Here is a 27,334-nt window from a genome sequence, read left to right on the forward strand (position 1 = left end):
TCTTCCTCTGAGAGAGAAGCAACAAGTATGTCATCTAAATAACAATACACAAAATCGAAGTCTCTTAAAACGGTATTGTTCATGAACCGCTGGAAAGTCTGGCAAGCGTTTCTCAGGCAGAAACTCATCCTAGGGAACTCATACAAACCAAATGGAGTCGTAATAGCTGTCTTCTCCACGTCATCAGGGTGTATCATGATATTATGATATGCTCTACGCATGTCTACACAAGAGAATATGGACTTACCTGCCAATAAATAGGTGAAGTCGTGTATCCTCGCTATGGGATAGCGATCTGGCTTCGTGACTGCATTGAGAGCTCTATAATCCCCACATGGACGGATCTCTCCATCTTTTTTAGGAACTATATGCAAAGGACTAGACCACGGACTCTTAGATGGCCTGCAAATACCCATCTCTTGCATTTGCTGAAACTCCTTCTTAGCCTTTTCATACCTATCAGGAGGCAGCGGTCTAGTTCTTTGGTGAATCGGAGGCCCTGTTGTCTCAATATGATGGTAAGTGTTATGTTTAGGTGCCTCAATAAATGATAATGGCCTTAATATCTCGGGATATTTTTGCAGTAAGTGAAATGCTTTGTTATCCGTACTTAATAAATTAATCGATGACTGAGTATGGTTTATGACCGTTCCAATTACATAAATCCTTGTCAAATCATCAATCAGCCTTTTACCAAACAAATCTACAAGTAATCTATAATTACGCAGAAAATCTGCCCCTATTATAGGCTGTTTGACATCGCACACAATAAAATTCCATTTAAAATTACGTCTTAAATTTAAATTTAATGTTAAACTAACATATCCATACGTTTTAATTTCAGTATTGTTCGCGGCATATAACTTGCAATTATTCACAGGTTGTAACGAGTCTTTAAAAAAATTAAAGTTCTTTGGAATTACACTCACATTTGCACCTGTATCAATTAAAAATTTAAAACCGGAAATTTTATCTGTCACACTAAGGCGATAATTAGTTACCATGGTGCAGGGTTCCGCCGCAAACGCCTGCACTTCCGCTAGTTTCCCTGCGGCGGTTGTGGTCCCTTCCAGCCGCACGGTTGAACGCACTTATACGCCTTCGCCTTGAAGCGGTAGTGATAAAAACACAACCAATCCTGGTTTTTAGAATCCTGGCTCGAAGAGCGGCTGTTGTTGCGTGAGCGACTACGTGCACGCCCTTGTCTGCGGCTATTCCTTCCAGTCCCACCTCGTCCTTGGTTATTGGCAAGTTCAAGTTGATTTATCCGATTGTTGATCTTCGCCAATTCTGCCGTTATAAAATCTGTCGGCGAACTCTGGCGTGATTGACGTGAAGTACTCTGTATAGCGGCAACTTCATTCGGTTTGAAGGTCTCCATTAGCTTATCAGCTATGCTTGCCAGAGTCTCAATCTTTTTTGAATCTGCGGACGCTACAACGGCCCTCACCGACGGTGGTAGATGACCTTGCCAAAAATATGTCAAGGTCTCATCAGGAATCTTATCTCTTGCGAGGTCCTTCATCTTCCTCATAAGCTGCGATGGGCGCTGGTCACCAAGCTCCATGTCCGACATTAACTGTTGCAATCGTTTTGCCTCTGTCTCCTCGTAGACACTTAATAATCTGGCTTTTAATGTTGCAAATTTATTCTCCTCCGGTGGTTTCTCCAAAATGTCGGCAACTTGCTGAATCGCCTGCTTTCCCAATTTAGCAATAACCATATTATAGTTTGATTGGTCCCCTGCTTTCTGCTGAGCTAATACCGCTTCTACCTGCAGAAACCACAGCCGCGGTTGGTCCTGCCAGAAGTCTGGTATTTTCGCTGCAAGCGATATCGCTGACAACTCGATGGTTGTCGCGGTTCCATTTTCCATTTTGCGACACAATTAAATTTGCTTCCGTTTACCCAGGTGCGCGGGGAGTTGTCCGGCCGTAATACACACACGCGTACCGAAATAATATTACGAAATAACTCAACCAGATTTTCCTTTAAAAGCCGTTTAAACAATGCACCAACACTAATTGTCACTGTTAATAGTTCACGGTTCACTAAATGTCAAATGTCGGGAAGTCACCAGTTATAGGAATTAACTATCTGGGAGTATATAAATGATAATCCGGAATACTTAATTAGAACGTGTATTTCTCAGTACACAGCCGGGGAACAACTGAGGAGCAAGTCGCGCGGCGGGCATTCCGTATAGCGCGGGGAAATGCTGACCACGTAATCTGTCCCTATACCCTGTAGACAGCCTCTGCGGCGGCTGCAGATCCCTCACAGGCGCCAACTCTACTAGCTTTGCTTTCACCTCTTCTCTTTCACCATCGGGCTCTTCCCCCGTGTGCGAGAAGGACAGACTGCTATTGTCAATACAGTTATTCTTACCTTTAGTGTCCACGAACCACTGGCCACATCGCTAATATAGACCCTGTAGACAGCCTCTGCGGCGGCTGTAAGTCCCTCACAGGCGCCAACTCTACAGGCTTCTCTTTCACCTCTTCCTTCTCTTTCACACCCGGGCTCTTCTTCAACGTACGAGAAGGAAGACTGCTGTTGTCAATAGTTATTCTTATGCCTGGATGTTGCGGATGCCGATTTTTTGACATCCGCGGATGCGGATGCGGATGTGGATTTTTAAAGGCTCACATCCGCGGATGCGGATGTCAAGATAGATACATAAAAAACGTCAAATATTACATTTTACTGCACTGCACTCCAAACGTGACTTTCGAGGTTTCTGGAAGAATACCGCCAGGTTGAATGGTAAACCCGGCCTCCCTGTGAGCATTGACGGTATAAGTGATCACAAGTCTATAGCCAACATGTTTAAGTCTAACTTTGCCATGAAATCACCCCTCACGGGACTTGTTAGGGATAGTCGGGTGCCCAGTGCTGAGCTCGTCAATGAAGACCAGATAGTACAGTTCACTCCTGAAGACCTTGCTAAAGCTATTAAGACAATGTCTAGAGGTAAGTCTCCAGGTCACGACGGGCTCAGCATTGAGCATTTGCAGTATGCGGGCTCACATCTGCCTAGACTTTTGGCCATGCTGTTTAATCTGTGCATTAAACACTCATACCTACCAACGGAGCTAATGAGAACGGTAGTAGTGCCGATTATTAAGGACAAGACGGGTGATATTGGAGATAAATCCAACTACCGGCCTATCTCATTGGCTACCGTTATCGCCAAAGTGTTTGACGGCATGCTTAATAAACACCTAGATATTCATGCTACGCTACATGGCAACCAGTTCGGGTTTAGACCCAAACTCTCAACAGAAAGCGCCATTGTATGTTTGAAGCATGCCGTCAAATACTATACCGACAGGAATACGCCCGTTTACGCCTGCTTTCTCGACTTGTCGAAGGCATTTGATCTGGTTTCCTATCATAAGCTATGGGAAAAGCTCGACAGGATTAAGTTACCTCCAGAGCTTATCCGGATATTTCAGTTTTGGTATGGGAACCAGATCAATCATGTCAGATGGGGGGACAGTATTTCGGAGGGGTACAGGTTGGAGTGTGGCGTGAGACAAGGGGGGCTGAGCTCGCCCACACTCTTCAACCTGTACGTTAACGATCTGATTGAGGTGCTCAGCAGCCGCCATGTCGGTTGTCACATTGACGGGGTATGCTTCAACAATATTAGCTACGCAGACGACATGGCGTTGCTGAGTGCATCTGTTGGAGGTCTCCGCGAACTCATTAGTCTCTGCGAGCAGTTTGCCAGTAGTCACGGCCTTAAATATAACGCTAAGAAGAGCGAGCTAATGATTTTCAGAGCGGGGACTAAATGTCCGTCCGAGGTACCTCCTGTACGTCTCAGCGGGGTCCCCTTGAAGCGTGTTCACCGGTTCAAATATCTAGGCCATGTGTTAACGGACGACCTTAAGGATGACGAAGATATTGAACGGGAGCGGAGAGCGTTGTCAGTCCGAGCCAATATGATAGCCCGCAGGTTTGCTCGTTGTTCTTTTAACGTCAAAACTACACTGTTTCGTGCATACTGTACCACTTTTTACACGAGCAGCCTGTGGGTTAAATACACACAGAAGGCATACAACGCTCTCCGTGTTCAATATAATAACGCGTTAAGGGCGCTGCTGCATTTACCGAGGTTTTGCAGTGCCTCGGGAATGTTCGCGGAGGCGCGTGTGGATTGCTTTTACGCCACCATGCGCAAGAGAGCAACCTCAGCAGCGCGGCGTGTGCGCGCCAGCGGCAGCGCCCTGCTGGCAGTCGTCGCCGACAGGCTTGACGGACCATTTATGGGACACTGGTTGTCATTGCATGCACCAGTGTCCCATAACTGGACCAAATGATGTACCTACCTAGTTAAGTTAGATTATATAATTTATTTGTTGACATTTTCATTTTCATTTTTATTTTCATTATTTTGTATTGTTCTGTTAGTATATGTATGGTTTGTTATTGTGTCGTTTAATTACTTGTGTTATGTATTGTGTGATTTGTCTCTGTGTTGTATGGGTGAAAAGCCTGAAATAAATGATATTTTATTATTTATTTTTTATTACATTTTAGTAATATTTATTTCAAAAATCCGGCCAAGTGCGAGTCGGACTCGCGTTCCAAGGGTTCCGTACATTAAGTCCCACTCACGCTTGACTGCTAATTTCTAATAGGTTTTTTGGTTAATGAATAAATTACCTAGCAGTCTACTTACGCCGATGCTAAGACGTTCCTGTACTGACCTGTTCCACATCCGCATTAAACTCCGCATCGATTTTATGCGGATGCAGATGCGGATGTTGAAAATAATGCGGAAGTTACGCGGTTGCGGATGCGGATATTTGCAACATCCCTGATTCTTACCTTTAGTATCCGGTGACGACCCGCTAGCCACGTCGCTAATAGACCCTGTAGACAGCCTCTGCAGCAGCTGCAGGTCCCTCACAGGCGCCAGCTCCACAGGCTTCTCTTTCACCTCTTCCTTCTCTTTCACGTACGAGAAGGAAGACTGCTGTTGTCAATAGTTATTCTTATGCCTGGATGTTGCAGATGCCGATTTTTTGACATCCGCGGATGCGGATGCGGATGTGGATTTTTAAAGGCTCACATCCGCATCCGCATTAAACTCCGCATCGATTTTATGCGGATGTTGAAAATAATGCGGAAGTTACGCGGTTGCGGATGCGGATGCGGATATTTGCAACATCCCTGATTCTTACCTTTAGTATCCGGAGACGAACCACTGGCCACGTCGCTAATAGACCCCGTAGACAGCCTCTGCGGCGGCTGTAAGTCCCTCACAGGCGCCAGCTCTACTGGCTTCTCTTTCACCTCTTCCTTCTCTTTCACACCCGGGCTCTTCTTCCACGTGCGAGAAGGACAGACTGCTGTTGTCAATACAGTTCTTACCTTTAGTATCCGGTGACGACCCGCTAGCCACGTCGCTAATAGACCCTGTAGACAGCCTCTGCGGCGGCTGTAAGTCCCTCACAGGCGCCAACTCTACAGGCTTCTCTTTCACCTCTTCCTTCTCTTTCACCACCGGGCTCTTCCTGAACGCCTCCTCCACGTGTGAAAAGGACAGACTGCTGTTGTCAATACAGTCAAAGAAGTCACTGTTATCAAATCCATCCGATTTCTCATCAGATCGCTTTCGCTCTTTAGGCGCTTCGGGTGGTAACGACTCGAATTCGTCTTGAGGTTCAGTTATAGTTATTTCACGTAACGCCGCATATCTATCGTTATTTCTATCGTTATTATCTTCAGCTTTTACTTCAGTGTTATTCTCTCTAGGCGACACAGATCTTCTAGACTGTTCCAATTGCAAATTCTTCATAACGGACTTTATGTCTTCGATTTTCGCTTCGATCTGCGTCGGTTTCGGACTGACGGATTGTCTGAACATGTTGAAAGAGTCTAAAGTCAGTTCGTCTAATGTTTTTAAGGGGCTACGATTGTTATCTTTCACTTCCCCTTGATTGCTTATCATTATATCGTTTATTTCGGCTAATTCTTCTTTTTCATCAGAGTCCTGTTTAAGTTCTTCGGCATTGCTGTCATCAATAGGATCTAGCATGGATTTAGCTTGCAGTTCCTGTTCTTGTATTTCCCTAAAGGCGGCATATCGGTCGTAGCTTGGGTTCGCTTTCTTGTCGAAATCGTCGAAGTTCGCGACGAATTCGCCCGTCTCCGTCGGAGTGAAGTTGTCTTCGAACTGTGGCTTGAATTCGGACGCAATGGACGTAACTGATGAGGTAGTTGGAGGGGGTTTGTCGGATATTGTGGTCGATATCGCTGTCGAAAGCGGGGGTCTGTCTTTGTCTTTATCTGATTGGGAAGGTTCTATGTGGATGTGCTGTAATGAAAACGGTTTTTGAAAAATTAGTCATACAAGTAACGCGTGTTTAATCAAATCCCAGTAGTTGTTTTTGTGCTCACGGTGTTCTAATTTAGAAAGACACTCTTAGTTAAAGCAAAAACCAAAGGAAAATAATTTAATTTAAAAAATAGGGAGTATTACCGCAGTGTTTTGCCGCCAGAGTGCAGCACTAGCGTCTTTAGTAAACCATAGAGTAAGGTATACATACTGTACCTTAAACTGTTTTTGACAAGTTTCCACAGACAATCAAATATGACTGCCTCTTTATCGCTCGAATATGCAAGACTCATAGAGAGGATAGATAACAAAATTTCGACTCTCTCGTTTGCGGTAGACCCTTAGGTTGTGACTTATTGTGGGAGTGGCGCCCCCTACGCAGAGTTTCGAGTAATATGTATTTAGAGTGAAAAATTGGTCAGCCTTCCAAAACTCAATAATTTCTACTTTATGAAAACCTATTGGTTGATCTATTTTTCCAAGTCTGCCAAAGTATTTTCCGTAAATGTAATCTTCTATATATATAAACGTGAAAGACCTGACTGACTGACTTAAATCAACGCACAGCCCAAACCGCTGGGACTAGAAAGTCCAAATTTGGCAAGTAGGTTCCTTATAAGGTCTAGGGGTCCACTAAGAAAAGATTTTTCAAAATTCATCCCTTAAAGGGGTGAAATGGGGGTCCAAAATAAAAAAAAAACTCTCCTGCGCGTGCGAAGCCGCGGGCAAAAGCTAGTAGTTAAGCTAGTAGGTAATGTAAGGTAAAGTTACCGCTCTATCATTGTCGGCTGCGAGGTAGGACCGGAGGTAATCCGTGAGCTGAGGCAGCGTCATGGACGACAAAGTCGCCGAAGGAACTCTTAACCTGAAAACAGTGTTTTTAAGTGAAACTAAAAAATAATAAGTTTTGGCAAAAAAAAAAACATTTTTGGCACAAGCTTTTATCGCAAACTACTTTTCTTTCCACAGGCAACTAATACCACAGAATAAATAATAGTACTAGGTACAGAAGACTCACTCTCTAACAAAACGCGTCTGTTACGATCAGCACAGATATGACCGCTAGGTGGCGACAGCGCCACGCGCGGCTTATGGCTAGCCACCAAAATTGGTGTGGAACGGATGTACTTTTAGCTACCTGTAGCAAAGCGACGAAATCGCGAAGTGAGCCACGCCTGCTAATACTCATCGAGACAATTCTAAAAACCCCGAACACAATTAGGTTTAGTTGTTTTATCACAGAGTTCCACCTCCTGTCTCCATCATCAGATCAGCTCGATGGTACCATAACATTGCATTGTCACCCGACTTACATATGTGTGTAAATTTTCAAGTGGGTCAAATTCAACATGCAAGATTTGACCGGTACAAACATACATAGTTAGGCACATTGCAAGTTAAATGAAAGCTTGTAAAATACATAATAAATACTACAATATTTTAAAGCTAATGAGCCAAATACTTGGTAAAAGTAGTAGGAATGAAAAATGAAAAAAAAAATGGTTATTTTTTTTTTTTTTTTTAATTTATTAAGAAACAAACAGTCTTATACAACAGATAAGTATATAGAGTAACATTCTTCTAGTAATAGACTTATAGTTTCCTATATGTAAACAAATATTATAATAAAAACTTATTACTACGTATAAATGACATGCATATGTACTAGTATGTGTGACGAGATATGTGAGGAAATCTTAATCTAGGTGGTCATACTTAAAGAAGAAAAAACTAATTTTTTAAACAATCTTAGTGAGCTGCTAAATATGTCTACGTTTTGGCACTTTACATTGTACAACCTACATGTGCGTTTAATGTATGAGTGCTGCGCATGTTTAGTTCTGCTGCTTTTGATACTAAATAACATTTTATTTCGACAACTACGTTCTGTTCTGCGGGGTACGCGTAAATCTATATTTTCTAAAAGTTCAGGGGCATCTACTAAATTATTGAATATTTTGAATAAGAAAATTAAATCTGTACAGGAGCGTCTTATGGAAAGAGATTGAAGATTGTAACTGGCTAAGGAGGGGGCGTAACTTTCGTAATTTCTACCTGTTCGGAATTCAAGAGCCTTTATGAATATTTTTTGTAATCTTTCTATTCTGTTTCTGTGTACATCATGACAGGGGTTCCATACTACAGAAGCAAATTCTAAGCGACTTCTGACATAGCTATTATAAAGTAACTTATACGTCTGGGGTCTTCGAAAAGGTTTTGCGACGCGAAGAATAAAGCCTAACTGTTTATACGCTTTATTTAGGATATTATCAATATGAAGATTAAAGGTTAATTTTGTGTCCATTATTACCCCCAGATCACGTATGCTATCCCGCCGAGTTAAAGTACCTCCACATAAAGTATAATTGTGTAATATGGGCTGTTTTTTTCGTGTAAATGTGATTACGGAACATTTGTCATTATTTAAAAAGAAGTTATTTTGGGCACAGTAATCCTCAAATCTTTTCAGATCATCTTGCAAATCAGAACAGTCAGTGTGCGTTTTAATAACTCTGTAAATTTTGGTATCATCTGCATAAAGAAGGGCTCTCGAGTTGGACAAACACTCCGTAATATCATTTATGTACAGAATGAATAACAATGGACCCAAATGTGATCCCTGTGGGACGCCTGACGTGGTCTGTTTGAAAACAGATGAAAAACCTCCCAGTACTACCGCTTGTGATCTGTTTTCTACGTATGATTTAACCCATCGGAAAAGGTCACCATGCATACCAAGGTTCCATAGTTTTAATAAGAGCGTATTATAAGAAATTTTATCAAACGCCTTTGCGAAATCTGTATACACTGCATCGACCTGATATTTATTGTCCATGGCATGACGTATAAACTCGCTAAAAGACAAAAGATTACTTTCGACGCTTCGACCTTTGTAGAACCCATGCTGGTTTGGATTAATATGACGACGGACGGCGTAGGAAAGCTGATCGGTTACAATTTTTTCTAATATTTTGCCAAATTGGCACAATTTTGAAATAGGTCTATAATTTTCGATATTCTGACTGATATTACCTTTAGGTATCGGTGTTATCCAAGCTGTTTTCCAGATTTGTGGAAAATGTCCTTCACTTATAGATTGTTTGAAAATCCAAGTGATAGGAAATACTAATGTGTCCGCGCATTTGCTTATTAATAGTGGGTGAATTCTATCAGGACCAGCGCCCTTGTTTACATTGACTAACTTTAAATATTTGAGAACTAAGTCATTTGTTAAATTAATTGTATTAATGTTAAAAACCGGTTTTAATGGAGGTTCTAGACAATCGATATCCAGAGACGGTAAGGAAGAAAATTCAAAAACAGATTGAAAATGCTCGCTGAACATGTTACAAATACTTTCCCCGTCCGAAACTGAGACACCTTTGTAAGACATAGTCTGTGGTATACCTTTATTTGAAATTGTAGACTTCACAAAATTCCAGAAAAACTTGGAACAATATTCGATTTTATTTTCGCTAAATTCTATGTATTTTTTATAACAATCTTTTTCAACTGCCTCAGCTCTTTTTCTTAATATTTTAAACGTTTCGTAATCTAAAGGATTTTTAAAACATTTCCATAGTTTATGGAATTTTCTTTTTTCTTTTAATATTTTTTTCAAGGGTCTACTATGCCATACCGGAGTTGTGCGTGAAGTCCTTGAAGGAAAACGAGGTACATGTTTATCCATTAAATTATATAATAGACTGTAAAATTTTGTTACACAGGCGTCCACATTTAAACCCTTAAAGAATGTATCCCAATCTGTATTTGACAAATCATTATTCATATCATCAAAATTTGCTAAGTGAAACTTGTAAACAAGGGATTCGGCAGGCTTCATTGGTGGTGTGTAATTAAGCTTTATATTAAAGTACAATGCTCCGTGATGTTTATCCTCCGGGGTTAAGGGAAACTCACATCTACTCACTTCACAGGTGGTGCTGCTAAATATCAGGTCAAGTATTCGGTTATTTGTGTTAGTAATATTGTTAAATTGATTAAGGGTATTAAGCGCCATAAAATCGCATAATGATTGTACTAAAACATTGCTAGAAGGATTCAATGATAAATGACATAAGTCTAGATTAGTCCATTCAGCCTGAGAAATATTAAAATCCCCAGTGATCAAAAATAAATCGTTAGGATGATCAAGTATGACTTGAGAAGTTAGGTCAAAAAATGATAGAACAGTGTCTTTATGATTTGCACCGGGCGGAATATACACACAACCTATATTTAAATATTTGCTCCGTGAGTACATGTTATGACATAGAATAGGAAGTGAGACCCATAGGCACTCGGAGTGCGCGGGGGAGGGGCAGGGCCAGTTCCGCTGCAGCGGCATTAAATCTCGCTTCACCGCCATGGCCACTCCACCGCCGCGCGCCGCGCCGCTGTCCTCCTCTGACCGGTCACACCTATACACTATATATCGATCATCAAAATATTCCCTGTCGTAAAAATTAGAAGTCAACCAACTTTCGGTTATACATATGAAATCGTAATCTGCAAGGGCCACTTGCGAGAAAAAACTCTGTGATTTAGTTCGGAGACCCCTTACGTTTTGATAGTAACCTTTGAATAACTTACTATCCATTATCATAGAGTAATGTATTTATTTGCAATGGTATACGCGTATACTTTATGTTTTGAGGCAATACTGTGAAGTAGTTGCATTTGGAATTAACTTGGGAATAAGCTGAAAGTACAAGATAAGTATTATAATAACAATGGTTTTTATTTGCACGTATTATGTGTGTGATACAGAAAAAATCAGCAGTTTTGTAATAGAACAAAAAATGTACTAGCAGCAAAATAGCACAGATATAATTTAGACATTTAAACGCACATGCACATCGGTTAAGGAAGAATATATACGTAAACATGTAGCCATAGTAGGTTGCGATTGTATTTAGATTGGTTTGTCGAGTACAAACAAAAGTTACGTAACGCATACAGACAGGTAATAGTAAAAGTGACAAAAGATAACAAAGGCACTTAACGTGTAATACACATGTTGCTAACAAAAATATAAATAGTCACTTTAATTTCGTAAGGTCCGCGTCATTGTTTATTCCTATTATTTTGGAAGTGTCGCTTTTTCGCATAAGAATCTTGCAATCACGCGTCCATAGAAACGCATAATTTAGCTCGGTTTTCTTTTGTCTGGCGTTCTTTAAAAGCAGCTTGTTTTCCGGTGTGAGGTGGTCACTAATAAAGATGGCTCGAGCTGGTCCGTCCAGGCCGATGTCCGCGGTGGTGAGGCCGCGGCGCGCGCGCACGGCTGCCAGTAGCTTGTCCTTGCACATCCGTCTGGTGAATTTCACTATAATGGCTGGGGGGCGCGGCTCCATCGCGTTAGCACCTGCACTTCTCGTGTCGGCTGAATTTCCCTCCGACTTTGACTCGTTGCAATCTCGCGAGGGATTTTTGTTAACAAAACGACGAACACGGTTCATGGAATCGACATCATTTACTTCCATTTGGACACCGAGCTTACTGTAGATTGAGTTTAGTATCATGACAAGGTTTTCATTCTTATTCATAGGTATGCCCGATATCTCGACGTTATTTATTCGAGCCTGTTGGTCTCTGACGCGCAAGTCGTTTTGGAGGTTATGTATTGTTTGTTTCCCGACCTCAAGTTCTGATTGCAATTTAGTAACGACGGACACCCTGCTCTCTAAAACAACTGTTCGATCTTCTAAATTTGAGAAACGAGTTTCCATTTCGTTCCACTTTGCATTAAGGGAGTCTACTGAGGTGGAAATATGTTCGATTTTTGACATCGTGGAGGTAAATTCTGCTCTAAAGGATTTGATCTCTTCTAGGACGGCAGATGATCCCTGTGAACTTTCTGGGCTCGCACGGCAATTATTACACCGTACTTTTTCTTTCCTCTCTGCGTTCATTTTTCGATAATTGGTTTCTAGCACGCCTATACACGCATAATGGAATAGCCCACGGCAGGAACCACATTCCGCTCCTTCCGTCACAACTAGACTGCATGTTTTACACTTCATAGCAATAAAATTTTATCAATTTATGTATATAAAACAGTTACACTCGCGACCAAAATAATCGTTCTGTTTCTAAGCGCGTTTAACAACTTATTTGCGCGTGACACGATCTCTAGCCGCGGCCGCTGGGAGCGAACTGCGTTATTGTTTTTGTACAAGTATTGCTACAATATAGGTTGGGATCTTCTTTTAAGCAACAGATATGCTTGTGACAGAATAGCATAATGTACCTGTGAGCTAGCTCGTTCATACTACACGTGAGCAGCTGACTAAGGGTGATATCGAAGCGCCGGGCGGCGGGCAGCGGCGGCGACAGGTATTCGTCCTATATGCTTGTGACAGAATAGCGTAAAGTACCTGTGAGCTAGCTCGTCCATACTACACGTGAGCAGCTGACTAAGGGTGATATCGAAGCGCCGAGCGGCGGGCAGCGGCGGCGACAGGTATTCGTCCTATATGCCTGTGACAGAATAGCATAAAGTACCTGTGAGCTAGCTCGTCCATACTACACGTGAGCAGCTGACTAAGGGTGATATCGAAGCGCCGAGCGGCGGGCAGCGCCGGCGACAGGTATTCGTCCTATATGGTTGTGACAGAATAGCGTAAAGTACCTGTGAGCTAGCTCGTCCATACTACACGTGAGCAGCTGACTAAGGGTGATATCGAAGCGCCGGGCGGCGGGCAGCGGCGGCGGAGCGGGCGACAGGTATTCGTCCTATATGCTTGTGACAGAATAGCGTAAAGTACCTGTGAGCTAGCTCGTCCATACTACACGTGAGCAGCTGACTAAGGGTGATATCGAAGCGCCGAGCGGCGGGCAGCGGCGGCGACAGGTATTCGTCCTATATGCTTGTGACAGAATAGCATAAAGTACCTGTGAGCTAGCTCGTCCATACTACACGTGAGCAGCTGACTAAGGGTGATATCGAAGCGCCGAGCGGCGGGCAGCGCCGGCGACAGGTATTCGTCCTATATGGTTGTGACAGAATAGCGTAAAGTACCTGTGAGCTAGCTCGTCCATACTACACGTGAGCAGCTGACTAAGGGTGATATCGAAGCGCCTGGCGGCGGGCAGCGGCGGCGGAGCGGTCGACAGGTATTCGTCCTATATGCTTGTGACAGAATAGCATGAAGTACCTGTGAGCTAGCTCGTCCATACTACACGTGAGCAGCTGACTAAGGGTGATAACGAAGCGCCGAGCGGCGGGCAGCGGCGGCGGCGCGGGCGACAGGTATTCGTCCTATATGCTTGTGACAAAATAGCATAAAGTACCTGTGAGCTAGCTCGTCCATACTACACGTGAGCAGCTGACTAAGGGTGATATCGAAGCGCCGAGCGGCGGGCAGCGGCGGCGACAGGTATTCGTTCTATATGCTTGTGACAGAATAGCGTAAAGTACCTGTGAGCTAGCTCGTCCATACTACACGTGAGCAGCTGACTAAGGGTGATATCGAAGCGCCGAGCGGCGGGCAGCGGCGGCGACAGGTATTCGTCCTATATGCTTGTGACAGAATAGCGTAAAGTACCTGTGAGCTAGCTCGTCCATACTACACGTGAGCAGCTGACTAAGGGTAATATCGAAGCGCCGGGCGGCGGGCAGCGGCGGCGACAGGTATTCGTCCTATATGCTTGTGACAGAATAGCGTAAAGTACCTGTGAGCTAGCTCGTTCATACTACACGTGAGCAGCTGACTAAGGGTGATATCGAAGCGCCGAGCGGCGGCGACAGGTATTCGTTCTATATGCTTGTGACAGAATAGCATAAAGTACCTGTGAGCTAGCTCGTCCATACTACACGTGAGCAGCTGACTAAGGGTGATAACGAAGCGCCGAGCGGCGGGCAGCGGCGGCGGCGCGGGCGACAGGTATTCGTCCTATATGCTTGTGACAAAATAGCATGAAGTACCTGTGAGCTAGCTCGTCCATACTACACGTGAGCAGCTGACTAAGGGTGATATCGAAGCGCCGGGCGGCGGGCAGCGGCGGCGACAGGTATTCGTCCTATATGCTTGTGACAGAATAGCATAATGTACCTGTGAGCTAGCTCATCCATACTACACGTGAGCAGCTGACTAAGGGTGATATCGAAGCGCCGGGCGGCGGGCAGCGGCGGCGGTGCCGGCGACAGGTATTCGTCCTATATGCTTGTGACAGAATAGCGTAAAGTACCTGTGAGCTAGCTCGTCCATACTACACGTGAGCAGCTGACTAAGGGTGATATCGAAGCGCCGAGCGGCGGGCAGCGGCGGCGACAGGTATTCGTCCTATATGCTTGTGACAGAATAGCGTAAAGTACCTGTGAGCTAGCTCGTCCATACTACACGTGAGCAGCTGACTAAGGGTGATATCGAAGCGCCGAGCGGCGGGCAGCGGCGGCGGAGCGGGCGACAGGTATTCGTCCTCACTGCTCGTCGTGGCAGCGGAAGATAAACGCGGCTTCATGCTGCGGTCCGCCTGACAACAATTATTCCATTATTTCACGCAAAAGTCAGAAATTGTAGTCAAAGGCCGACAGTCACTCGCGAAACGCTCTATACAAAACGGCAAGGGAACGTGACGTCAAGGTCTCTGGGAGCCCATCTTGTAATATGGACCATGTATGGACAAAACAAGAAAATTGCGTTTTTGTTGGTGAAATATTGCGTTTATGTATATAGTTGCTGTACAATATTTTTTTGGATTAAATGTAAGGAATCGAATTACTTTTATCGTTTTTGGAAGTTAAAAAAAAACGTAAATTTTGAAACTTTCAGGTCCTGTATTTTTGTAATTTTTCAATATTTTATTTTAATATCCACATTATTGTGATAAATTGCTCGTTTGCTAACATGTGTCATCATCCCTATTCGACCCGCTAAAAGATAGCCCTCCACAAGGTGGACTGATGACCTGGCTTTATTTGACGTTCATAAGCGCATTGTAATTATGCCTACTTGAATAAACTATCTTTTATCTTTTTTATCTTATCTTTTTGGTTAAAGGTCGCGGGAGTCCGCTGGATGTGGGCGGCGCAAGACCGGTCATTGTAGCACTCTTTGGGGGAGGCCCATAGTCTAATAAAACAAGGTCTTCTCTTCCCAGAGTGACACAAGCCTACGTCACAATAACATTGCCACTTTATATAGCGCTATTGCATATTATTATAGTCGCATGATGACGTAGGCTTGTGTCAGTCACGTGGTCGGAAGAGAGTACCAGGCGGAGTATATTATTATACCATGGGGAGGCCTATGTCCAGCAGTGGACGTCCTCTGGCTGATATGATGATGATAATGGAAAGATGGAAGCGTAGGCCTGACTCTCAAAGATTTGACGACCCACTTACCAGAGGTTCCATCTTCCTAGGGTCCACCTAGATCTTTGGTGGCCGAGGCGGCGGGCAGATTACTGTGAGCTCAACCATAGAGAAATAAAGACAAGAGTTCTCACTCCATACATCAGTTCAGACTATTCATTTCAGTGTCTACATCTAGCATCGAGTAGCGGAACTATCACTACTGCTACTTGACAATAGATGTAGCAGTACTGATAGTTCCGCTACTCGATGCTAGATGCTAATAGTCTTTACAGTACATATGGGGCTACTTTTCCGCACTAGTGCGTATAATAGCACTTTTCGTGCGTATGTCGAAACTTTAAAGTGCCATATGTACTGTAAAACGTTGTTCGATACACGTGCGAATAAGTAATTCGCAACTCGTGTCGATTTAAAACACTCCCTTCGGTCGTGTTTTAATTTATCGCCACTCGTTTCGAATTTCCTCTTTTTCGCACTTGTATCGAAAATAACTATTTTGGTACTAAAACTGATGTATGGAGTGAGCACTCTATGTATTTTTTTCTCTATGGCTCAACTAAGGGCCAGTTGCACCAACAACATTTGACAGACTGATCAACGTCAGCCGGCGCGCCCCGGCGCTTTAATATGAAACTTTCCATACATAAAAGTTTAGCGAACTCTTTAACGATACGAACAGTTTGGTGCAACCGACCCTAAAGCTTTGGATTCCTCCGAAAACGGTGCCGTCATATTACGGCCGCTATATAGCGTTGACTGACGTCACTAGAACGTTGTCTATGTAAACAAGATGACGCGGTTTCCTAGACGGCGTTACGTTACGTTGATTGTCAACGTAACGTAAGATGACGGCCGTCATGACGGTGTCGATAGTTTCGTGAACGTTTTATTAGATAGCGGTGACGCCATTTTGAATAAATGACACGAGATTTGAATAAATGATTCCGTACTACGATTATTTTCCTCTTCTGGTGATATTTCATCCTCCAAGTAAATTATAGATGATCAAGCAAATCTTGTCAGTAGGAAAAGGCGCGAAATTCAAATTTTCTATGGGACGTTATCCCATCGCGCCTACATTTTTCAAATTTGCCGCTTTGACCTTGGTGGATGACGGTGTGTTATGACGCCGTGGTACTTTCCACATGTCGCCACCGTAAAGACGGCCGTCTTTTGCGGCCGCTATATGACGGCCGTCATATGACGGCACCGTTTTCGGAGGAATCCAAAGCTTAACTAGCTTAAGTGATTAGATGGAAACCTTTAGATGGAGAGAAGTGAATCTTACCAGAGGCTCTCTCTTTCTAGCCGGGCGCGGCAGGGGCGGCCCCTCCTCCTCAATCAGAGGGGGTCGAGGTGGGGGGCGGGCGACCGCGAGTTCGCCGACTTTCTTCGGGGGCAGGGGGGGTGGGGGGGACGCGCTTTCTGCGTTCAGTTTGGAACTGGGTTGTGGACGTTGCCGGATTGAGCTTGTGTCTGTGTTCTGGAAATTATAAAGTGTGGATTCGTTTTAGTTAACCCTTTAAACCAGGGGCTAGAAGGTACCCCAAATAAGCAATGCTTCTGTAGCACTGTCTTGAAGACTCGGCTAAGTCCTAACTCACAACACTGTATCCTGGAATATAGGTTCTTTCAAGAATGGAATGTGTGAAAAAACAGTGCTTTTTATAGATTGTCTAGCAGACATGTTGTTATCTGATTTTCATTGGTTTTAATGTGTTGCTCTCTTAATTAATAGAATAAGCTTTGCATAACGAAATGAGCGTATGCATATGATTCCGTTACGGAAAAAAAATGGATAAATACTAACTGTGTATAATATTAAAGTACCTACTTAAAAACATTTTGCCAGAAAATAAAGATATACCCTTCCCAAGAATTTACATATTTTATTTACATAATTTAGATACATATAATGGTATATAATATGATGTATTGAACCGATTGAGAGGAAGAAAGAAAATACTTTCATGGACACATTATGGATGAATTGGCTTTTGCTTTTTTGGAAAATGCTATTGCTAATGCTTATTGTTATACAAGAAAATTGGAAACGTCATCAAAATGTCAACTTCTATGATAATGATTATGAACAAACGCTCGAAAAATGACATATGTGTAGTATACCATACCTGTCTTTGTAGCCTAGGAGACTTAGGAACGGGCTCAGGTGGCAACGTGACCTGCAGCGGGCCATTAAACACATTCTTCCCCTCCTGCACTTGCGACTGCGTTTGCGACTGGGACTGCATTTGCGGCTTCGACTGCGATTGCAGTTGCGTCTTTTGCGATTGCGACTCCGCTCTATCCAGCTTCCGACCGTACTCCTCCCGCATCGTCATCGTATTCTTACTCCGTCTCTGTTTCGGAAACTCCTGCATACTCGTGAAGGGATCCTCCTTAAACGAGTCCGAAAAAGGATCGGTGCTGTCAAACGGATCCGTCTCCTCGAACGGATCGATCTGCGCGAAAAAATTCCCCGCGGAATACAACGGTCGCCCGATGGAAACCGTGCCACCGGAGTGCCGCGTTAGTGACGTCATAGTCGTTTGACCGTACTCTTTTTCCGACATCTCGGTAAGGAGAGACTGAGACGGGACGAGATCTTTGAGCACTTTCTTTGGGGGGTTTTTGAGCTCCTGAAAGAATAGTTTTTTGTCAACGTAAGGTTTACTCCGGCCCGTGCCGAGGGGGTCTAGTTCCGTGAATACGTCGTAACCGATTGCCGTCGAGGTCCGCACCTGTAACACAGGTTTGGGGTCATTCGGCCCGTTGCTGAATATTAGGCTAATAGTAATAGGATAAGTGTCGTTCTGTAGACTTGTCTGTTTCTGTATCCTTAATTATAAAACGACATTTAATTTAGGGTTGTGTTTCTTAAATTCCTTGAAGTAGTATGATAGCCACAAATAATAATTCGTTTTAGAGCGTATTTTGTTACATGCGACTAAATGAGATTTTATTTAATCCAATTATTCAATACTAACAACTAATTTAAGCCTCTCACAGCCAACTACAGAAACACATAATGTAACCATTCATTTTATAGTTCAAAAACTCCCACTAAATTATAATAGTGCCATCTAGTGAGTTAAAACTTAGAGCCATCGTAGGTATATTTATTTATAACAAATGATATACAAAAACCCCACTCATGTATTTATTTGAAAGCTATGTTAACACAAACAAACACAAGAATACACATGTACCGATGTTTACGGGTTTCAAAATTACACACATTGAACTACAATTCATTATCAAAATAGTGACGGGTGGCGACAAAGTTTTAGCGTTAGCGACGAATCCGGCTTCGACTTCTAGAGATCTTGGTCACTTTTTTTCTTCACTAATTATGATTTTTATTTAAATATACGTACATAAAATGTCAATTTAGTATTTCGGATATAGAAACAGATATTCACGACACTACACTAACAATATTAGTCTAATATCATAGGGCAGAGAAGCGACAGAGACGGCGGTGCTGGGTACTACTCGGTGGACTCGCTTCATGGAGTATTGGGAAGGTCGCGGTAAGCGCACATACACAGACAACACTCAGGGACATGCATCGTGTGTGGCTCGGTTTAAAGGGGGATTTCTCGAACGCTATTAGACTAAAATTATTAGTGTGTAGTCTTGGAAACATATATGATCGTTGGTGGACTAATATTTACTATTATTAGTCTAATAGCGTTCGAGATATAGGTCCCAGCGCTGGTACTAAATACGGGTGTGTTGGAAATTAGGTTTTAGTTTACCGAACTTATGAGAGCTACATAACTAATAGGACGTGAATGGACAAATACCAAATATAGGTATTTTTTTGGTAATAAGTAAGAAACGTTATACTTTAAAAGTGTAAAAGTTACCGGTATGTTTGTTATCATTTTAGACAGCAAATAATTCTGTAACTTATCTACTAAGTATGTTAATACATAATATGTAAGTCTAACTTATGCTAAGTATGGTCAATATCTGAACAAGACCTTTTTGTCAAAGCGTTAGAACGTATGTTCAGATATTTTGATGGTGAGTGTATTCTAAATAGGTGAATGATTGATGTAGCAAAAAATAGAAATATTATACGAAATATGAGATGTATAATAGGTATGTTATGCGAAATTGTTTGTTATTAGGTTTAAAAGAAAGTTTCACATGGTTTTTATGTGGAAACTTCAAACCGTAAGATAAAACATTGTCAAACTTCTGACTATAATTAGGCAAGCTAAAACATTGCAGACACATTTCACCAATTTCAAATACTTAAATGACTACAAAAGTTTGTATTTTTTTTTTATTTCTGTCAAGTTTTTTTATTTTTTCACAAGGTAAGGACACAATAACATTGATTTCTAACTACCATGCAGATTAGTACGATGGGTTAAGTATGTACTAGCGATTACGGGACTTTATGTCAAAATAAGTACGTTAGTTACATGCATTACGAAGTCAAAATATGCGATATGAATTGGATTATTAAAATCATTACAAACATATAAGTTATTACAGAACAGCACCATCTAATGATATTTTAGTGAATTAAAAGTAGATGCTGTATTTTAATGATGCATTGCTGATTGTATGTATGGAAATGGAAATTAAAATTATTTGTATATTTTCTTGTCCCTTATGATGATGATATTATTATCCATCTCTGAGGCATGCAGACTAGCGATTATTATCTAATGCATGGGGGTTATAGAAACTAATGTACGATTCAAGCAGCTGAAATCTAGAACGAACGAATTTGAACCGTCTATATAGTACTTACATTCTATATTTAAATGACCTGGCTAATAGTTGATCAATCCGCGACGCGGTATAGCGCTGCCACTTAAATTTCGAATGTAATTACTTTCTATAAGGTTCACATTTCTTTGACACTCACCGGAGCTTCAGGCTCGACCCGCTGCGGCGCTGGCGGCTCCAACTCCGGTGGCAGATCGAAAGGCAGTTGCGTCTTATTGGGACTGAATACGGTGCGCGGCGCGGAAGCGGTTGCTGGCGCGGAAGCGGAGGCGGTAGCGGAGGCGGACGATGCTGAGGAGCGCAATCGCGCCGTGGTACTGACGCCAGGGGGCGGCGGCAGAAGACCTTTCTGAAAATAATAAATATACTTGGTCAAGCAAATCTTGTCAGAAAAAAAGGGGGCAAATTTGAAATATCGCAGGTTAGCAACACTACGTTTGAATTGTTCGAAAATCGCGTGTCATTTATATCTTATCTGTGGAACTGTTTTGTTTACATTTCATCGTTGTTCGATGTACATTGCTGCTTTTTGTTCGTTTCCTAGGGATACCATACTTTAGTTTGTTTTACATTGCTACTGACATATCCAGCTTGACTGACTATACACATTTTATGCTACACTGTGTGAAGATCGACTGATCGACAACACTGACTTTGATCGACATGTATATGTTTTGGTGTCTTTAGATCTGTAAGCTCTTCGAGAGAAGAGTTTTAGTTGAGAGATCAACTAAAACTCTAATCGAGAATAAATATGAAGCCGGTTGAGACTTATTAAACTTTGGGTGAGAATTTGTCGAAGACCTGTAATTGATTGTAGGCCAGAGTTCTCCAGGTTCCTAACGGGTCCTTGGACGGCGTCAGGGCCCCGAACCGAGTCAGGTCCCTTCTCAAAGAGCTGAGTTCCTGCTCCAAATCAACCATTATTATACACTATCATTAGCAAACATATTTACTAACCTGTGACGGCACTATAAATGAGTCCCCAAACGGGTCCGTGGACGGCCTCAGGCCCTCGACCTGCGTGAGCCCCCTTCTCAAAGAGCTGAGTTCCTGCTCCAAATCAACCATTATTATACACTATCATTAGCAAACATATTTACTAACCTGTGACGGCCTTATAAAGGAGTCCCCAAACGGGTCCGTGGACGGCGTCAGGCCCTAGACCTGCGTCAGACCCCTTCTCAAAGAGCTGAGTTCTTGCTTCAAATCAACCATTATTATACACTATCATTAGCAAACATATTTACTAACCTGTGACGGCCTTATAAACGAGTCCCCAAACGGGTCCGTGGACGGCGTCAGGCCCTCGACCTGCGTGAGCCCCCTTCTCAAAGAGCTGAGTTCTTGCTCCAAATCGACTAATTCTGCAACGCCACCTTCGGCTGTGTCTTGGTTTTTTGGAGTCAATGAGCTCGTTTCACCGATCGTTGTGATACTCTAGAAATAAAAAAGGTACGTTTTTAGGTTAAGCATATGAGGAACATATACTAAAGTTAAAATTTTCTATAAAAATAATTATTTTGAAATGGTCAAGGCATGACTAGTCTTGGGGTGACGACACGGTAGAATGGTCTGCGACCCTGTGACGTCCCCCAATAACGGTAACGCGGTCAACGCCGCAGGGGGTGTTAGTGGGTAATATGGGTATTCTCTTCCCGTCCCTCTGCCTAGCAGAGGGAGTTACGGGAGGAGCGAGTCCCATATAACTGATATAACACCCCCCAATGGGCTTCCGCAGTCCGGGGGTGAGGTGCGAAAAAAAGTCATGACTAGTTTAATGTGCATCATATTTCTCAAAGGACTAAGGGTAGTCTTTTCCATATTGTCCTTACCTAACCTAATAGTGTTGTGGTTTCTATTTCCCACATAATTAACTGTTTATCATACTAGAAATTTAGATATACCTAACAAATCCCTGGCATTTATATGACGTCAAAAAACATGGTTTCTAGGACACAAAAGGGTGACAAATCAAAACCATTACCGCGCTCATTCTCATCCGATAGATAACCGTGGTAATTTCCGCGGAAATCACCTGTGGCCCCGTTTTCAAGCTCGATCGAAATTATGGCTGCAAGATTTGCCGGTTGCATCAACGTGATTTAGCACAAAACTGTATAATTTCTCAAAGGCACAATACTTAATCTTTTCGTGACGTGAACACAATACACGGTTTAAGTTTAAAGTAAGTAAAGTAAAATTTTATTTTTAAAAATCATTCATTTACATTTAGATCGGTTTAGTGGATCACACTAAGCTAAGCCTGTCCCGTGACTCCACGTTTTATTAGCGCATTATGTTAATAGCTGTTTTAGTGCAGTAAACCGTGCGTGTTACCTAATAACAATAGCATAAGAACCACTGTACCATGTTTATTGCAAATAAATGAAATCTAAATCTAGATCTAAATCTAATAGAGAAACTGTTTTTGCGTAGAGATGCGTAAAGTGACTCAGTTACTAAAATAGGCTTCTTTACAACTAAACACGCCTACGCGTCGCGTAAATAGGTATAAACCTAGCACACATAGTAACATACAGGACAAATGATATCCCAACAAATATCGCGTGACTTTCCTACCTATGTTTATGTAGGTAGTTTAATTTATAAAATTTAAATTGTAATGTATATTTTATTTTGTATTGTTTGTAATAATATTATGAGTATTGTGTGGAATGTGTGGACCATTGTAGTCTGTAAAAATAAATAATTATGATGATTATGATTACAATGTTTTTTTCTATTTCTCGCCCTGTAGGTACTTCTCTTCGTTTGCGATCTTTGAAATTAGATTTTTGATAATAAAACTTTAAATATATAATACAAATGTGTGATGAAAGAGAAAGTAAAGGTGAGGTACAAAAAATATATTTTTTTAATACCACTTTCTTCTTCCTACAAGGGAACTGGAACGAAATCAAGCTTTTCCTGGACTTGGACATTAAAAAAACAAAACCAAACCACTACAATTGTAACTGCACAAAAATGACAACTTTATCTTTCAATGTCAGCTGTTTTCTGGCCACTGATCAAAGAATAAAGAGTGGAATGTATCGTGTGTTATTCCGTTTGCGTATTGACAGAGACAATAATGCAGTGTTTATTAAAATATAAGCCGGACATTGCGGACGTGCGTTAGTAGACATCCTTTTTAGGGTTCTGTACTCGTACACTTGAATGGTTTCTGAAGATCAGTATTATTTTTGAAAGGTCTGTCCAACGACACCCTCTCATGAGGTTAGAGCGAAATAGGCATCCTTACTAGTGTTGTGAATAACGCTCATTTCGAGGCTTCTTAATGCCTCAAAGGCGGCAAAGACGATTTCTTACATCCATACGCGTAAAATAAATAAATACAATTCTCAAATATAGTCAAGTCTTCAAAACTTACGAGTTGAGGGCTCGAGTCTTTAAGCCTAAAAATAAGCGTTATTCACAACACTGATCCTCACATAAAGTGTACAGGACGTGCATTAATAGGGTATTTGACTGTATTTAAAATAAATTATTTTACACCAATTTGTTACCCCGTGCGAAGCCGGGGCGGGTCGCTAGTACCTATCCCATACGATTTTTGTGCACAATACTTATTAATCGACCATAACCTACGTTATGCAAAACATCGTCAAATATAACAAACCACGTCAAGGGAATGCCTTTGTACGCAACCTGACTGCCCTTTCATAACCACTGCATACGTTATAACATGACGATGATATACCCTTGGCAATAACCGACCTTATTATTTGCACATTAAAGTGTAATTTGCAATGATGTTAATAAGACCGAGTCATAATTTGAATTGTGAGTTGAATGCACAGCAGGTTTGAAGTGGGAAAGAATTTGTATAGAATTACGATGTGGTTTTTGCGTTCTGATACGTTTTAATGGCTTCAAGTGTAATTGCGACAGTAGAACTTAGTATTGTACCATCGCCCACACTGTTAACTGACTGATTGTAAACCTTATTACAAAAGGCATAGGGTCCACCGATGGACAGTTAGTGTAAGGCCTGAGTGGTCGCTCGAGTTGGGCGTGCAGCGGGGCGGATCGTGCGGCGTGCATGTTAAACAAATGCAAGCGTATAGGAGCGGCCTTAGTGCACGCTGCTCAAATTACTTGTGACCCCGACGCCACGCTGCACGCCACGCTGCACGCCCCGCCGAACGCTCCGCTTCGAGCGTCCACTCAGGCCTTACACTTAAAGAGTGTTGCTGTTTGTAGGTTTTTTTCTATAATAATAGTAATAAATGCAGTCACAGTCCAGAGTCCACTTAAACATCAGGGTAAGTTTTTTGTCCATTCCAACACATATTTTTTTATAACTGAAAAAAATTACGAGGCGATGTCATTATGATAGATGCCTGGAAAGTACCATTATCCACAATCACCCAACTCCCTCGGTCACATTTTCTATATTAGACATACATATATTTCACTTTGTAATTGTATAGTAATATACCAACTTAAAATTTAATCAAAGTATTGATAAAATAATTGGTTTTGAAACATATGCAGAGAAGACGGGTATCAGTATTAAGTTACTGTCTGTGGCCATATACATAGAAAATAAAGAGGATTTTCTTTTATTATATGGGGTTGTAAGTTTTCCATAGATGGCGCCATCATAGCATGTCCCTTTTTCTATGAGATTTGGCTTAAAGGGCCTGGCATCTAGGGCATTAAAAAACAAAAAATGACACAATTCTAGGGATTGACAGGGCAAGCTGTGATGGCGCCATCTGCTAAATACTTCTACCGGCCAACCGCATTCTTTTGCGCCTACTTGGGGCACTGTCGCGCGCCCCTTCTATGTATAAAACGGATGCCTCGAGTACATGTATGTATATGTACCTTAGATTTAACATCGGTGATGGTGGACGTATGCCTCACTAGACTGCTGGTGACGGATTTCCCCTCGAGCTGCTGTTTCGCTAGCTCTATCTCTTTCTTCTTCAGCTCGAACACCACTTGGAACAGGTCCCGCATTGCTATGACTACCTGCGAAAGATAATTATTCGTTTAATGAGTTTAACAAACCAGTTAACGTTGTATATGACCTATCTAATTTACATAGAAATCTTACAGTAACAACTTATCATTATAATTCCTATTATAAAAGTTTATACTTATATTCGAAGTATTAAGAATATTGAAGTTATTGTGCAGCTCAAGGTAACGTCTGACGGCCGATCATCACCGAGACACAAGCAGCGATGCGCAAGTTTTTGACATATGGTTGACGAAATATAATTTACACCCATGAATCTAGTATTTTAACTGGATAAGGCATGATGGGGGGGGGGGGGGAAATGAGCGAACGGGATAGTCTTATGTATCTTTCAGTAGGAGTAGCAGCGAACGCGCTATTATTGTTTGTCCTTGTCACAGTCTCACGTTTTATTTTATTCCCCACCATAAATTAGTATGGGTTAAGGTGGGCAACAAATAAATTCGACCAATCATAGTGTCGCATTGCCTATGTTTTGTCCCTCACGGAGGCACGCGTATACCACTTCTATAGGACCCTACCTTCTAGATTTACACCGATCTCTCAAATAACTTGTATGTCGAATCGGTGCAAAATATATTTCGTCAGTGTAATAAAGTAACAAGTATACCTAATACCGACGGTTTTAAATAACCAGTCGCAGTCACAGGACAAAAAGTTGTTATGATACAAAATAATACAGTCAAACGTAAGACATATTGCGTCCATAATGATGCGAATAAAAACACTAATGAGTTTAGTGTGTAGTTATACTCATGTCCTAAATGTTTCAAAGTAGAAAATTAATCCCTCTCCTCCCCCCTTTCCCTCGAAAGGAATGTTTGAGGATCGGGCAGCCAAGAGGGCCTACTTGGGTCGACCAACGGGACGCCGTCCTGTTGGTCATCCTAAATCGTTGGGCGGACAGAGTGGAGGCAGGTCTCCGTGAGCTCGGCGTCGGCGAAAGCTGGCGTGATACCGCTCTGGACCGGCAAAGTGGCGTGCTCTTGTGTTGGAGGCCAAGACTCATTTTGGATCATCGCGCCAGCCAAGTAAGAAAATTAATACTGCACAGACATCAGTCATATCACGTGAGTAAACTTGTAAATAATCATATCTAAGAAGGAACCTGTTTAGTATTTCCGTGTATTGATTGCTTTGAAATCAAATGATTAAATAAATACTATAAGAACGTGTATGTCTGCTATGTTACCACTTAGCATATTCGTTATAATTCACGATAAAGTCCAGATTTTTATGTATACTCGTACTCATACTCACCATCGTTCACGCGGTTATGTGTCAATTAGTATATCTTATTGCAAGGACATACTCGTAAGTTCCACCGAGGGCCAGTTAAAGTGTTTACCTTAGGTACGTGTTTGTATTAGTGATATACGTAAAGCTCCAAACGTAAACAACTTATAAATCTTACTAACCGAAATGATTGCGTATAAGACTGTTTCATTGAAATTTCTTTTTGATATCTCATTACAAGATTGAATACCTTCAAAATCATGATCATAATCTCATTGCCAATATGCCTATGTTACACAAATAGTGTGATTTGGAATGACATCCGCCAGTTACTTTAATTTCAATTGCTCATATCACGTGGGTTAAATTAAGTGCTTCCTCGTGTGGGATTCCAATACAAAATACATATAGGTATGCATTCTCATGCACATCATTAATGAAGGCTTTATCTCGACGGTATAAGAATCATTTTTGAATAGCCGAGCATTTGTTATTCCTAAAAGTACCGCTAATGTACTTGGTCTTTTAACTTCGTTTGATCAGATGAGGAGTGTCTTTTCAAAAGGGTTTATTTTTTTCTTAGCGGTACTTCTAGAGAGAACCTTGCTCAAGAAAACTTAAGGTCCAATTTAGAAATAGGTTCCCAGAAAAAATAAAC

The 27,334-nt window shown here is 41.9% G+C and overlaps 2 protein-coding genes across 2 annotated transcripts in view; both read right to left on the reverse strand.

Annotated features, from left to right (window-relative positions):
* The window catches only part of LOC134654989 (protein disabled), a 51,487-nt gene that overhangs the window by 17,488 nt on the left and 6,665 nt on the right, over positions 1 to 27,334 (reverse strand). Inside the window, exons 4-12 of the mRNA XM_063510445.1 lie at positions 25,284 to 25,430; positions 21,681 to 21,866; positions 20,566 to 20,775; positions 17,807 to 18,415; positions 16,963 to 17,157; positions 14,673 to 14,830; positions 7,124 to 7,217; positions 5,483 to 6,331; positions 5,196 to 5,316 (exon numbers count right to left, since the gene is read on the reverse strand). Of these exons, the coding sequence (XP_063366515.1) occupies positions 5,196 to 5,316; positions 5,483 to 6,331; positions 7,124 to 7,217; positions 14,673 to 14,830; positions 16,963 to 17,157; positions 17,807 to 18,415; positions 20,566 to 20,775; positions 21,681 to 21,866; positions 25,284 to 25,430 (2,569 nt within the window). The remainder of the gene's footprint in view (positions 1 to 5,195; positions 5,317 to 5,482; positions 6,332 to 7,123; positions 7,218 to 14,672; positions 14,831 to 16,962; positions 17,158 to 17,806; positions 18,416 to 20,565; positions 20,776 to 21,680; positions 21,867 to 25,283; positions 25,431 to 27,334) is intronic.
* Positions 11,377 to 12,488, reverse strand: LOC134655220 (uncharacterized). The gene has a single exon (XM_063510672.1). The coding sequence runs from the start codon at positions 12,376 to 12,378 to the stop codon at positions 11,395 to 11,397; it is 984 nt and encodes a 327-aa protein (XP_063366742.1). The 5' UTR covers positions 12,379 to 12,488; the 3' UTR covers positions 11,377 to 11,394.

Source organism: Cydia amplana, chromosome 16, assembly GCF_948474715.1.
Source record: "Cydia amplana chromosome 16, ilCydAmpl1.1, whole genome shotgun sequence".
Lineage (NCBI taxonomy): Eukaryota > Metazoa > Arthropoda > Insecta > Lepidoptera > Tortricidae > Cydia > Cydia amplana.